Source organism: Heptranchias perlo, chromosome 23 (assembly GCF_035084215.1).
Source record: "Heptranchias perlo isolate sHepPer1 chromosome 23, sHepPer1.hap1, whole genome shotgun sequence".
Lineage (NCBI taxonomy): Eukaryota > Metazoa > Chordata > Chondrichthyes > Hexanchiformes > Hexanchidae > Heptranchias > Heptranchias perlo.
Genome location: NC_090347.1, coordinates 42,493,539 through 42,506,876, shown reverse-complemented (window position 1 = coordinate 42,506,876; position 13,338 = coordinate 42,493,539). Strand labels below are relative to the sequence as shown.

General features: G+C 41.1%; 1 protein-coding gene across 1 annotated transcript in view; it reads left to right on the top strand.

Moving 5' to 3' along the window:
* The first annotated feature begins 13,101 nt into the window (after positions 1-13,101).
* pkd1b (polycystic kidney disease 1b) overlaps positions 13,102-13,338 on the top strand; it is a 146,001-nt gene continuing 145,764 nt past the window's right edge. Inside the window, exon 1 of the mRNA XM_068004381.1 lies at positions 13,102-13,150. Coding sequence (XP_067860482.1) covers positions 13,102-13,150 — 49 coding nt within the window. The remainder of the gene's footprint in view (positions 13,151-13,338) is intronic.

The window sequence follows — 13,338 nt, the reverse complement described above, 5'->3', positions numbered from 1 at the left end:
TCGTAGCCACAATAGTTATGTGGTTGGTCAAGTTGAGTTTCTGGTCAATGGTGACCCCCAGGATGTTGATGTGAGGGGAACAGGTCAGGTAGAAAAAGCTAATAAAAAGAAACCGGAAAGCTAAAATTAAAACAGAAGAGCTTTCTCCCTAGTTGGGATTCTTACATATCCCCTTCTTCTTTATCCCCTTCTCCTCTTTCACTCCTTCTCCCTGCTAATTTATTTGGGGATAATTGAAATCCTCACGATTATGATTCTGTGTTTTTTACTAATTTTATTGATTTGTCTCCATATTTCTTCCTCTGCTATTTGGCGGTCTATAGTATACCCCTATAATGTGGCCCCATCCCTTCCTGCCCTTTATCTCAATCCATGTGGCTTCTAGTTCTATCTCTTTGTTAGTTATGATCTTTCTTGCTACTACTATGGTGTTATTTCTGATTGACATGGCTACCCCATCACTCCTTCTTCCTTCCCTATTATTTCTGAATACATTATCACCTGCAATATTTAACTGCCATTCCTGTCCTGTCTGCTGCCATGTTTCTATTATCCCCATTCTTCACTTCTTATCCCTTGCCTCCAATTCCCCCATTTTGTTGCTGATGATCTGTACACTGTTACACAGGCAATTTAATAATGCTCTTATTTTTCATTACTTCTGCTTCTCTTTTAACAGGTATTTTATTATTAATTCCTACTTTTCCTGAGTATTTATGTTATATCTCTCACTTTTATACTCTGACCTTTACTCTCATCCTTTCTTTTTCTTATCTTAAGGTTACTATTATTTTCAGCTGAACCCTCTCGTTTCCCCCCCCCAACCCCTTTTACTAGTTTAAAGTCTTATCTACAGCCCTATTTACCCTTTCGGCTAGGACCTCGGTCCCAGCCCAGTTCAGGTGCAGCCTGTGCCAGCAGTACAGCTTCTTCCTGTCCCAGTACCCTTTCCACACCACACCTCCAGCCAGTCATTCACTTTCCTCATCTCTTTGTCCCTATTAGCACGTGGCCCAGGTAATAATCCTAAGATTACTCCCTCGAGGTCTTGCTTTTTAATTTAGCTCCTAGCTCCCTCAGCAGGACCTCCTCCCTGCTCTTTCCTATGTCATTGGTCCCGACACGGGCCACAACAACTAGATCTTCCCCCTCTCCTTCCAACTCCTTTCCAGTCACTTTGAGATATTCCTTACTCTGGCACCAGGTAAGCAAGACACCCTCCTGGGCTCTCAATCGCAACTGCAGATGATACCCTTCCCCTAATTAGTGAATCCCCTATAACTGCCTCCTGCTCCATGGTGCCTTGGTGAGCATTCAGGCCAACCTCCCCTTAGCTTTCTTCCTTATCCCCACAGGTAGTGAGTGCATCATACCTGTTTGTTGGGACCAGGTTCTGAGGTTCTACCTTCCATTAGGTTCCCCTTACCCCACTGACTGTCAGTCACGTCGTCCTCTTCCTGGTTCAATACGTGGTGTGACTGTCCAGGTATTCCTCCCCTCCCTTATGTGTCGGATGTATCTATCTCACGCTCGAGCTCAATGACTCGAGCCTGAGTGTCTCTTAAAACAGACATTTCCCACAGGTGTGGTCATCTGGGACAATCATACTGTCCACAAATTCTCACATTCTGCAGTCCCGACTCATTGCCAGTGCTGCCATTACTTACTTTATATATTTATTTATCTATTTCTAGTGCTAACCTTTAATACTACATTATGATGAACAGATGGATTTAATTTGATTATATCAGTTAAAAGAAATAGAGATTTGCTTTTATACAGTGCTTTTCACAACCTCAGGACATCCCAAAGCACTTTACAACCAATGAAGTACTTTTGAAGTGTGGTCACTGTTGTAATGTAGGAAACACGGCAGCCAATTTGTGCACAGCAAGATCCCACAAACAGCAATGTGATAATGACCAGATAATCTGCTTTTAATAATGTTGGTTGAGGGATAAATATTGGCCAGGATACCGGGGAGAACTCTCCTGCTCTTTTTCGAATAGTGTCATGGGATCTTTCATGTTCACCTGAGGGGGTAAACAGGGCCTCGGTTTAACATTTTATCCAAGAGACAGTACCTCTGACAATGCAGCACTCCCTCAGTACTGCACTGGAGTGTCAGCCTGGATTTTATGCTTGAGTTTTTGGAGTGAGACTTGAACTCACAACCTTCTGAGGCAAAAGCCAGACCAGTACAACTGCGACAACGCTCAGTTTAGTTTATTTAGCCGATTGGTGCCTTCGGTTTTATTTAACTATTTACTTATTTATAGCTGATCGGTTTATGGTCCTTGCCTTTTATTTTTCTTTTTTTATATCTAACCTTGATCGTCTTTATTAAGGAAGCTGAAGGTTGGTGGGTGCTGGGTGAAAGGCAGAGTTTGATAGTGTTTGGTGTCGGAGGCAGAGTTTGATAGTGTTTGGTGTTAAAGGCAGAGTTTGATAGTGTTTGGTGTCGGAGGCAGAGTTTGATAGTGTTTGGTGTTAGAGGCAGAGTTTGATAGTGTTTGGTGTTAAAGACAGAGTTTGATCATGTTTGGTGTTAGAGGCAGAGTATGATAGTGTTTGGTGTCAAAGGCAGAGTTTGATAGTGTTTGGTGTTAGAGGCAGAGTTTGATAGTGTTTGGTGTCAAAGGCAGAGTTTGATAGTGTTTGGTGTTAAAGGCAGAGTTTGATAATGTTTGGTGTTAAAGGCAGAGTTTGATAGTGTTTGGTGTTAAAGGCAGAGTTTGATAGTGTTTGTGTCAAAGGCAGAGTTTGATAGTGTTTGGTGTTAAAGGCAGAGTTTGATAGTGTTTGGTGTTAAAGGCAGAGTTTGATAGTGTTTGGTGTTAAAGGCAGAGTTTGATAGTGTTTGGTGTCAAAGGCAGAGTTTGATAGTGTTTGGTGTTAAAGGCAGAGTTTGATAGTGTTTGGTGTTAAAGGCAGAGTTTGATAGTGTTTGGTGTCAAAGGCAGAGTTTGATAGTGTTTGGTGTTAAAGGCAGAGTTTGATAGTGTTTGGTGTTAGAGGCAGAGTTTGATAGTGTTTGTGTCAAAGGCAGAGTTTGATAGTGTTTGGTGTTAAAGGCAGAGTTTGATAGTGTTTGGTGTTAAAGGCAGAGTTTGATAGTGTTTGGTGTTAAAGGCAGAGTTTGATAGTGTTTGTGTCAAAGGCAGAGTTTGATAGTGTTTGGTGTTGAAGGCAGAGTTTGATAGTGTTTGGTGTTGAAGGCAGAGTTTGATAGTGTTTGTGTCAAAGGCAGAGTTTGATAGTGTTTGGTGTTGAAGGCAGAGTTTGATAGTGTTTGTGTCAAAGGCAGAGTTTGATAGTGTTTGGTGTTGAAGGCAGAGTTTGATAGTGTTTGGTGTTAAAGGCAGAGTTTGATAGTGTTTGGTGTTGAAGGCAGAGTTTGATAGTGTTTGTGTCAAAGGCAGAGTTTGATAGTGTTTGGTGTCGGAGGCAGAGTTTGATAGTGTTTGGTGTTAAAGGCAGAGTTTGATAGTGTTTGGTGTCGGAGGCAGAGTTTGATAGTGTTTGGTGTTGAAGGCAGAGTTTGATAGTGTTTGTGTCAAAGGCAGAGTTTGATAGTGTTTGGTGTTAAAGGCAGAGTTTGATAGTGTTTGGTGTTGAAGGCAGAGTTTGATAGTGTTTGTGTCAAAGGCAGAGTTTGATAGTGTTTGGTGTCGGAGGCAGAGTTTGATAGTGTTTGGTGTTAAAGGCAGAGTTTGATAGTGTTTGGTGTCGGAGGCAGAGTTTGATAGTGTTTGTGTCAAAGGCAGAGTTTGATAGTGTTTGTGTCAAAGGCAGAGTTTGATAGTGTTTGGTGTTAAAGGCAGAGTTTGATAGTGTTTGTGTCAAAGGCAGAGTTTGATAGTGTTTGGTGTTAAAGGCAGAGTTTGATAGTGTTTGGTGTCAAAGGCAGAGTTTGATAGTGTTTGGTGTTAAAGGCAGAGTTTGATAGTGTTTGTGTCAAAGGCAGAGTTTGATAGTGTTTGGTGTTAAAGGCAGAGTTTGATAGTGTTTGTGTCAAAGGCAGAGTTTGATAGTGTTTGGTGTTAAAGGCAGAGTTTGATAGTGTTTGGTGTCGGAGGCAGAGTTTGATAGTGTTTGGTGTCGGAGGCAGAGTTTGATAGTGTTTGGTGTTAAAGGCAGAGTTTGATAGTGTTTGGTGTTAAAGGCAGAGTTTGATAGTGTTTGGTGTTAAAGGCAGAGTTTGATAGTGTTTGTGTCAAAGGCAGAGTTTGATAGTGTTTGGTGTTAAAGGCAGAGTTTGATAGTGTTTGTGTCAAAGGCAGAGTTTGATAGTGTTTGGTGTTAAAGGCAGAGTTTGATAGTGTTTGGTGTTAAAGGCAGAGTTTGATAGTGTTTGTGTCAAAGGCAGAGTTTGATAGTGTTTGGTGTTAAAGGCAGAGTTTGATAGTGTTTGGTGTTAAAGGCAGAGTTTGATAGTGTTTGTGTCAAAGGCAGAGTTTGATCGTGTTTGGTGTCAAAGGCAGAGTTTGATAGTGTTTGGTGTCAAAGGCAGAGTTTGATAGTGTTTGGTGTCAAAGGCAGAGTTTGATAGTGTTTGTGTCAAAGGCAGAGTTTGATAGTGTTTGGTGTTAAAGGCAGAGTTTGATAGTGTTTGGTGTCAAAGGCAGGGTTTGATAGTGTTTGGTGTCAAAGGCAGAGTTTGATAGTGTTTGTGTCAAAGGCAGAGTTTGATAGTGTTTGTGTCAAAGGCAGAGTTTGATAGTGTTTGGTGTTAAAGGCAGAGTTTGATAGTGTTTGGTGTCAAAGGCAGAGTTTGATAGTGTTTGGTGTTAAAGGCAGAGTTTGATAGTGTTTGGTGTCAAAGGCAGAGTTTGATAGTGTTTGTGTCAAAGGCAGAGTTTGATAGTGTTTGGTGTCAAAGGCAGAGTTTGATAGTGTTTGGTGTCAAAGGCAGAGTTTTATAGTGTTTGGTGTTAAAGGCAGAGTTTGATAGTGTTTGTGTCAAAGGCAGAGTTTGATAGTGTTTGGTGTCAAAGGCAGAGTTTGATAGTGTTTGGTGTTAAAGGCAGAGTTTGATAGTGTTTGTGTCAAAGGCAGAGTTTGATAGTGTTTGGTGTCAAAGGCAGAGTTTGATAGTGTTTGGTGTTGAAGGCAGAGTTTGATAGTGTTTGGTGTCAAAGGCAGAGTTTGATAGTGTTTGGTGTTAAAGGCAGAGTTTGATAGTGTTTGTGTCAAAGGCAGAGTTTGATAGTGTTTGGTGTCAAAGGCAGAGTTTGATAGTGTTTGGTGTCAAAGGCAGAGTTTGATAGTGTTTGGTGTCAAAGGCAGAGTTTGATAGTGTTTGGTGTCAAAGGCAGAGTTTGATAGTGTTTGGTGTTAAAGGCAGAGTTTGATAGTGTTTGTGTCAAAGGCAGAGTTTGATAGTGTTTGGTGTCAAAGGCAGAGTTTGATAGTGTTTGGTGTTAAAGGCAGAGTTTGATAGTGTTTGGGGTTAAAGGCAGAGTTTGATAGTGTTTGGTGTTAAAGGCAGAGTTTGATAGTGTTTGTGTCAAAGGCAGAGTTTGATAGTGTTTGGTGTCAAAGGCAGAGTTTGATAGTGTTTGGTGTCAAAGGCAGAGTTTGATAGTGTTTGGTGTCAAAGGCAGAGTTTGATAGTGTTTGGTGTCAAAGGCAGAGTTTGATAGTGTTTGGTGTTAAAGGCAGAGTTTGATAGTGTTTGGTGTCAAAGGCAGAGTTTGATAGTGTTTGGTGTCAAAGGCAGAGTTTGATAGTGTTTGGTGTCAAAGGCAGAGTTTGACAGTGTTTGGGGTTAAAGGCAGAGTTTGATGGTGTTTGGTGTTAAAGGCAGAGTTTGATAGTGTTTGGTGTTAAAGGCAGAGTTTGATAGTGTTTGTGTCAAAGGCAGAGTTTGATAGTGTTTGGTGTTAAAGGCAGAGTTTGATAGTGTTTGGTGTCAAAGGCAGAGTTTGATAGTGTTTGGTGTCAAAGGCAGAGTTTGATAGTGTTTGGTGTCAAAGGCAGAGTTTGATAGTGTTTGGTGTTAAAGGCAGAGTTTGATAGTGTTTGTGTCAAAGGCAGAGTTTGATAGTGTTTGGTGTCAAAGGCAGAGTTTGATAGTGTTTGGTGTTAAAGGCAGAGTTTGATAGTGTTTGGTGTTAAAGGCAGAGTTTGATAGTGTTTGGTGTTAAAGGCAGAGTTTGATAGTGTTTGGGGTTAAAGGCAGAGTTTGATAGTGTTTGGTGTCAAAGGCAGAGTTTGATAGTGTTTGGTGTCAAAGGCAGAGTTTGATAGTGTTTGGTGTTAAAGGCAGAGTTTGATAGTGTTTGGTGTTAAAGGCAGAGTTTGATAGTGTTTGGTGTTAAAGGCAGAGTTTGATAGTGTTTGGTGTTAAAGGCAGAGTTTGATAGTGTTTGTGTCAAAGGCAGAGTTTGATAGTGTTTGGTGTCAAAGGCAGAGTTTGATAGTGTTTGGTGTCAAAGGCAGAGTTTGATAGTGTTTGGTGTCAAAGGCAGAGTTTGATAGTGTTTGGTGTCAAAGGCAGAGTTTGATAGTGTTTGGTGTTAAAGGCAGAGTTTGATAGTGTTTGGTGTCAAAGGCAGAGTTTGATAGTGTTTGGTGTCAAAGGCAGAGTTTGATAGTGTTTGGTGTCAAAGGCAGAGTTTGATAGTGTTTGGGGTTAAAGGCAGAGTTTGATAGTGTTTGGTGTTAAAGGCAGAGTTTGATAGTGTTTGGTGTTAAAGGCAGAGTTTGATAGTGTTTGTGTCAAAGGCAGAGTTTGATAGTGTTTGGTGTCAAAGGCAGAGTTTGATAGTGTTTGGTGTCAAAGGCAGAGTTTGATAGTGTTTGGTGTTAAAGGCAGAGTTTGATAGTGTTTGTGTCAAAGGCAGAGTTTGATAGTGTTTGGTGTCAAAGGCAGAGTTTGATAGTGTTTGGTGTCAAAGGCAGAGTTTGATAGTGTTTGTGTCAAAGGCAGAGTTTGATAGTGTTTGGTGTTAAAGGCAGAGTTTGATAGTGTTTGGTGTTAAAGGCAGAGTTTGATAGTGTTTGTGTCAAAGGCAGAGTTTGATAGTGTTTGGTGTCAAAGGCAGAGTTTGATAGTGTTTGGTGTTAAAGGCAGAGTTTGATAGTGTTTGGTGTCGGAGGCAGAGTTTGATAGTGTTTGGTGTTAAAGGCAGAGTTTGATAGTGTTTGGTGTCAAAGGCAGAGTTTGATAGTGTTTGTGTCAAAGGCAGAGTTTGATAGTGTTTGTGTCAAAGGCAGAGTTTGATAGTGTTTGTGTTAAAGGCAGAGTTTGATAGTGTTTGGTGTCGAAGGCAGAGTTTGATAGTGTTTGGTGTCAAAGGCAGAGTTTGATAGTGTTTGGTGTCAAAGGCAGAGTTTGATAGTGTTTGGTGTCAAAGGCAGAGTTTGATAGTGTTTGTGTCAAAGGCAGAGTTTGATAGTGTTTGGTGTTAAAGGCAGAGTTTGATAGTGTTTGGTGTTAAAGGCAGAGTTTGATAGTGTTTGGTGTCAAAGGCAGAGTTTGATAGTGTTTGGTGTTGAAGGCAGAGTTTGATAGTGTTTGTGTCAAAGGCAGAGTTTGATAGTGTTTGTGTCAAAGGCAGAGTTTGATAGTGTTTGGTGTTGAAGGCAGAGTTTGATAGTGTTTGTGTCAAAGGCAGAGTTTGATAGTGTTTGGTGTTAAAGGCAGAGTTTGATAGTGTTTGTGTCAAAGGCAGAGTTTGATAGTGTTTGGTGTTGAAGGCAGAGTTTGATAGTGTTTGGTGTTAAAGGCAGAGTTTGATAGTGTTTGGTGTCAAAGGCAGAGTTTGATAGTGTTTGGTGTTAAAGGCAGAGTTTGATAGTGTTTGTGTCAAAGGCAGAGTTTGATAGTGTTTGGTGTCAAAGGCAGAGTTTGATAGTGTTTGGTGTCAAAGGCAGAGTTTGATGGTGTTTGGTGTTAAAGGCAGAGTTTGATAGTGTTTGGTGTCAAAGGCAGAGTTTGATAGTGTTTGGTGTTAAAGACAGAGTTTGATAGTGTTTGTGTCAAAGGCAGAGTTTGATAATGTTTGGTGTTAAAGGCAGAGTTTGATAGTGTTTGGTGTTAAAGGCAGAGTTTGATAGTGTTTGGTGTTAAAGGCAGAGTTTGATAGTGTTTGTGTCAAAGGCAGAGTTTGATAGTGTTTGGTGTCAAAGGCAGAGTTTGATAGTGTTTGGTGTTAAAGGCAGAGTTTGATAGTGTTTGTGTCAAAGGCAGAGTTTGATAGTGTTTGGTGTCAAAGGCAGAGTTTGATAGTGTTTGGTGTTAAAGGCAGAGTTTGATAGTGTTTGGTGTTAAAGGCAGAGTTTGATAGTGTTTGGGGTTAAAGGCAGAGTTTGATAGTGTTTGGTGTTAAAGGCAGAGTTTGATAGTGTTTGGTGTTAAAGGCAGAGTTTGATAGTGTTTGGGGTTAAAGGCAGAGTTTGATAGTGTTTGGTGTTCAAGGCAGAGTTTGATAGTGTTTGTGTCAAAGGCAGAGTTTGATTGTGTTTGGTGTCAAAGGCAGAGTTTGATAGTGTTTGGTGTTAAAGGCAGAGTTTGATAGTGTTTGGTGTTAAAGGCAGAGTTTGATAGTGTTTGGTGTTAAAGGCAGAGTTTGATAGTGTTTGGGGTTAAAGGCAGAGTTTGATAGTGTTTGGTGTTAAAGGCAGAGTTTGATAGTGTTTGGTGTTAAAGGCAGAGTTTGATAGTGTTTGTGTCAAAGGCAGAGTTTGATTGTGTTTGGTGTCAAAGGCAGAGTTTGATAGTGTTTGTGTCAAAGGCAGAGTTTGATAGTGTTTGGTGTCAAAGGCAGAGTTTGATAGTGTTTGGTGTCAAAGGCAGAGTTTGATAATGTTTGGTGTCAAAGGCAGAGTTTGATAGTGTTTGGTGTCAAAGGCAGAGTTTGATAGTGTTTGGTGTTAAAGGCAGAGTTTGATAGTGTTTGTGTCAAAGGCAGAGTTTGATAGTGTTTGGTGTCAAAGGCAGAGTTTGATAGTGTTTGGTGTTAAAGGCAGAGTTTGATAGTGTTTGTGTCAAAGGCAGAGTTTGATAGTGTTTGGTGTCAAAGGCAGAGTTTGATAGTGTTTGGTGTCGGAGGCAGAGTTTGATAGTGTTTGGTGTTAAAGGCAGAGTTTGATAGTGTTTGGTGTCAAAGGCAGAGTTTGATAGTGTTTGTGTCAAAGGCAGAGTTTGATAGTGTTTGGTGTCAAAGGCAGAGTTTGATAGTGTTTGGTGTCAAAGGCAGAGTTTGATAGTGTTTGTGTCAAAGGCAGAGTTTGATAGTGTTTGGTGTCAAAGGCAGAGTTTGATAGTGTTTGGTGTCAAAGGCAGAGTTTGATAGTGTTTGGTGTCAAAGGCAGAGTTTGATAGTGTTTGTGTCAAAGGCAGAGTTTGATAGTGTTTGGTGTTGAAGGCAGAGTTTGATAGTGTTTGGTGTTAAAGGCAGAGTTTGATAGTGTTTGTGTCAAAGGCAGAGTTTGATAGTGTTTGTGTCAAAGGCAGAGTTTGATAGTGTTTGGTGTTGAAGGCAGAGTTTGATAGTGTTTGGTGTCAAAGGCAGAGTTTGATAGTGTTTGGTGTCGGAGGCAGAGTTTGATAGTGTTTGGTGTTAAAGGCAGAGTTTGATAGTGTTTGGTGTCAAAGGCAGAGTTTGATAGTGTTTGTGTCAAAGGCAGAGTTTGATAGTGTTTGGTGTCAAAGGCAGAGTTTGATAGTGTTTGGTGTCAAAGGCAGAGTTTGATAGTGTTTGTGTCAAAGGCAGAGTTTGATAGTGTTTGGTGTCAAAGGCAGAGTTTGATAGTGTTTGGTGTCAAAGGCAGAGTTTGATAGTGTTTGGTGTCAAAGGCAGAGTTTGATAGTGTTTGGTGTCAAAGGCAGAGTTTGATAGTGTTTGTGTCAAAGGCAGAGTTTGATAGTGTTTGGTGTTGAAGGCAGAGTTTGATAGTGTTTGGTGTTAAAGGCAGAGTTTGATAGTGTTTGTGTCAAAGGCAGAGTTTGATAGTGTTTGTGTCAAAGGCAGAGTTTGATAGTGTTTGGTGTTGAAGGCAGAGTTTGATAGTGTTTGGTGTCAAAGGCAGAGTTTGATAGTGTTTGGTGTTAAAGGCAGAGTTTGATAGTGTTTGGTGTCGGAGGCAGAGTTTGATAGTGTTTGGTGTTAAAGGCAGAGTTTGATAGTGTTTGTGTCAAAGGCAGAGTTTGATAGTGTTTGTGTCAAAGGCAGAGTTTGATAGTGTTTGGTGTTAAAGGCAGAGTTTGATAGTGTTTGTGTCAAAGGCAGAGTTTGATAGTGTTTGTGTCAAAGGCAGAGTTTGATAGTGTTTGGTGTTGAAGGCAGAGTTTGATAGTGTTTGGTGTCAAAGGCAGAGTTTGATAGTGTTTGTGTCAAAGGCAGAGTTTGATAGTGTTTGTGTCAAAGGCAGAGTTTGATAGTGTTTGGTGTCGGAGGCAGAGTTTGATAGTGTTTGGTGTTAAAGGCAGAGTTTGATAGTGTTTGGTGTTAAAGGCAGAGTTTGATAGTGTTTGGTGTCGGAGGCAGAGTTTGATAGTGTTTGTGTCAAAGGCAGAGTTTGATAGTGTTTGGTGTTAAAGGCAGAGTTTGATAGTGTTTGTGTCAAAGGCAGAGTTTGATAGTCTTTGGTGTTAAAGGCAGAGTTTGATAGTCTTTGGTGTCAAAGGCAGAGTTTGATAGTGTTTGGTGTTAAAGGCAGAGTTTGATAGTCTTTGGTGTCAAAGGCAGAGTTTGATAGTGTTTGTGTTAAAGGCAGAGTTTGATAGTGTTTGTGTCAAAGGCAGAGTTTGATAGTGTTTGGTGTTCAAGGCAGAGTTTGATAGTGTTTGGTGTTGAAGGCATTGTTTGATAGTGTTTGGTGTCAAAGGCAGAGTTTGATAGTGTTTGTGTCAGAGGCAGAGTTTGATAGTGTTTGTGTCAGAGGCAGAGTTTGATAGTGTTTGTGTCAGAGGCAGAGTTTGATAGTGTTTGGTGTCAAAGGCAGAGTTTGATAGTGTTTGGTGTTAAAGGCAGAGTTTGATAGTGTTTGGTGTTGAAGGCAGAGTTTGATAGTGTTTGGTGTCAAAGACAGAGTTTGATAGTGTTTGTGTCAGAGGCAGAGTTTGATAGTGTTTGTGTCAGAGGCAGAGTTTGATAGTGTTTGTGTCAGAGGCAGAGTTTGATAGTGTTTGTGTCAGAGGCAGAGTTTGATAGTGTTTGGTGTCAAAGGCAGAGTTTGATAGTGTTTGTGTCAGAGGCAGAGTTTGATAGTGTTTGTGTCAAAGGCAGAGTTTGATCGTGTTTGGTGTTAAAGACAGAGTTTGATAGTGTTTGTGTCAGAGGCAGAGTTTGATAGTGTTTGGTGTTAAAGGCAGAGTTTGATAGTGTTTGGTGTCAAAGGCAGAGTTTGATAGTGTTTGTGTCAAAGGCAGAGTTTGATAGTGTTTGTGTCAGAGGCAGAGTTTGATAGTGTTTGGTGTTAAAGGCAGAGTTTGATAGTGTTTGTGTCAAAGGCAGAGTTTGATAGTGTTTGTGTCAGAGGCAGAGTTTGATAGTGTTTGTGTCAAAGGCAGAGTTTGATAGTGTTTGTGTCAGAGGCAGAGTTTGATAGTGTTTGGTGTTAAAGGCAGAGTTTGATAGTGTTTGTGCCAAAGGCAGAGTTTGATAGTGTTTTGTGTTAAAGGCAGAGTTTGATAGTGTTTGGTGTCAAAGGCAGAGTTTGATAGTGTTTGGTGTTAAAGGCAGAGTTTGATAGTGTTTGGTGTTAAAGGCAGAGTTTGATAGTGTTTTGTGTTAAAGGCAGAGTTTGATAGTGTTTGGTGTTAAAGGCAGAGTTTGATAGTGTTTTGTGTTAAAGGCAGAGTTTGATAGTGTTTGGTGTCAAAGGCAGAGTTTGATAGTGTTTGGTGTTAAAGGCAGAGTTTGATAGTGTTTGGTGTTAAAGGCAGAGTTTGATAGTGTTTGGTGTTAAAGGCAGAGTTTGATAGTGTTTTGTGTTAAAGGCAGAGTTTGATAGTGTTTGGTGTCAAAGGCAGAGTTTGATAGTGTTTGGTGTTAAAGGCAGAGTTTGATAGTGTTTGGTGTCGGAGGCAGAGTTTGATAGTGTTTGGTGTTTAAGGCAGAGTTTGATAGTGTTTGGTGTTTAAGGCAGAGTTTGATAATGTTTGGTGTTTAAGGCAGAGTTTGATAATGTTTGGTGTTAAAGGTAGAGTTTGATAGTGTTTGGTGTTTAAGGCAGAGTTTGATAGTGTTTGGTGTTTAAGGCAGAGTTTGATAGTGTTTGGTGTTTAAGGCAGAGTTTGATAATGTTTGGTGTTAAAGGTAGAGTTTGATAGTGTTTGGTGTCGGAGGCAGAGTTTGATAGTGTTTGGTGTTTAAGGCAGATTTTGATAGTGTTTGGTGTTAAAGGCAGAGTTTGATCGTGTTTGGTGTGAAAGGCAGAGTTTGATAGTGTTTGGTGTTAAAGGCAGAGTTTGATAGTGTTTGGTGTTAAAGGCAGAGTTTGATAGTGTTTGGTGTTAAAGGCAGAGTTTGATAGTGTTTGGTGTTAAAGGCAGAGTTTGATAGTGTTTGGTGTTAAAGGCAGAGTTTGATAGTGTTTGGTGGTGTTCAGTCAGGACCAGGGTTTCTCTGCCTTGTTAAGTGACGTGAATGGGGCGGAGAGGGGAAGAGAATGAATTGTTATCAGGCTGCGCTCTCTCTGGTTTAAACAAACTCCTCGTCTGCTCTGTGCTCAAAGCCACTCGCGACAACCTACTTGGTTCAGGAACTCGTGGGGTTTTTTTGTGGCCTCGGGAGACTGCAGGGATGACCGATGAGACCCCCGCTGGGGAAGCAGAGGAGACAGCGCTGGCCACTCGATGTGTCGTGTTGCGGGAGGGAGCAAAGTGATCAGATTGCTCTCGTTGTCGAGAGTGGCGGCGAGGACCGAGAGTTGAAGTTTGGTGCTGATTCTCCAGTTCAACTCGGTCCTGCACCTCTGGGGAGTTTGTGACTTTTGCGATTTGTGAGCAGTAGATCCGGTGCAGTCCCCAGGAGCAAGGAATGCGCCTCCGAAAGTCACCTACTTTCTCAGCAATTATCCTGTGGCTATTTAATTTAGTTTTAAATTTCTTTCTTTTCCTTCCTTAACTCGTGTGTGGTCGTGTTGAACATGGTTCCCTGGCTATTGCTGTTCAGCATCCTCTCCGGAGAGACTTTGGGTGGGTGACCTTTCAAACTGTTGAATCGTTTTCTTTGGGTGTTTCACCGCAGGAGGATATGGGAGTCGCATTCTAGGGAGCAGGTCAGAGATAACCTCCCAGCTCAGAGCCTCCTTTCTGATGCTACACCCTTCACCTTAACTTTACACTCGGTGCACTCATGATCATCGAAGAAAGTGTTTATATCT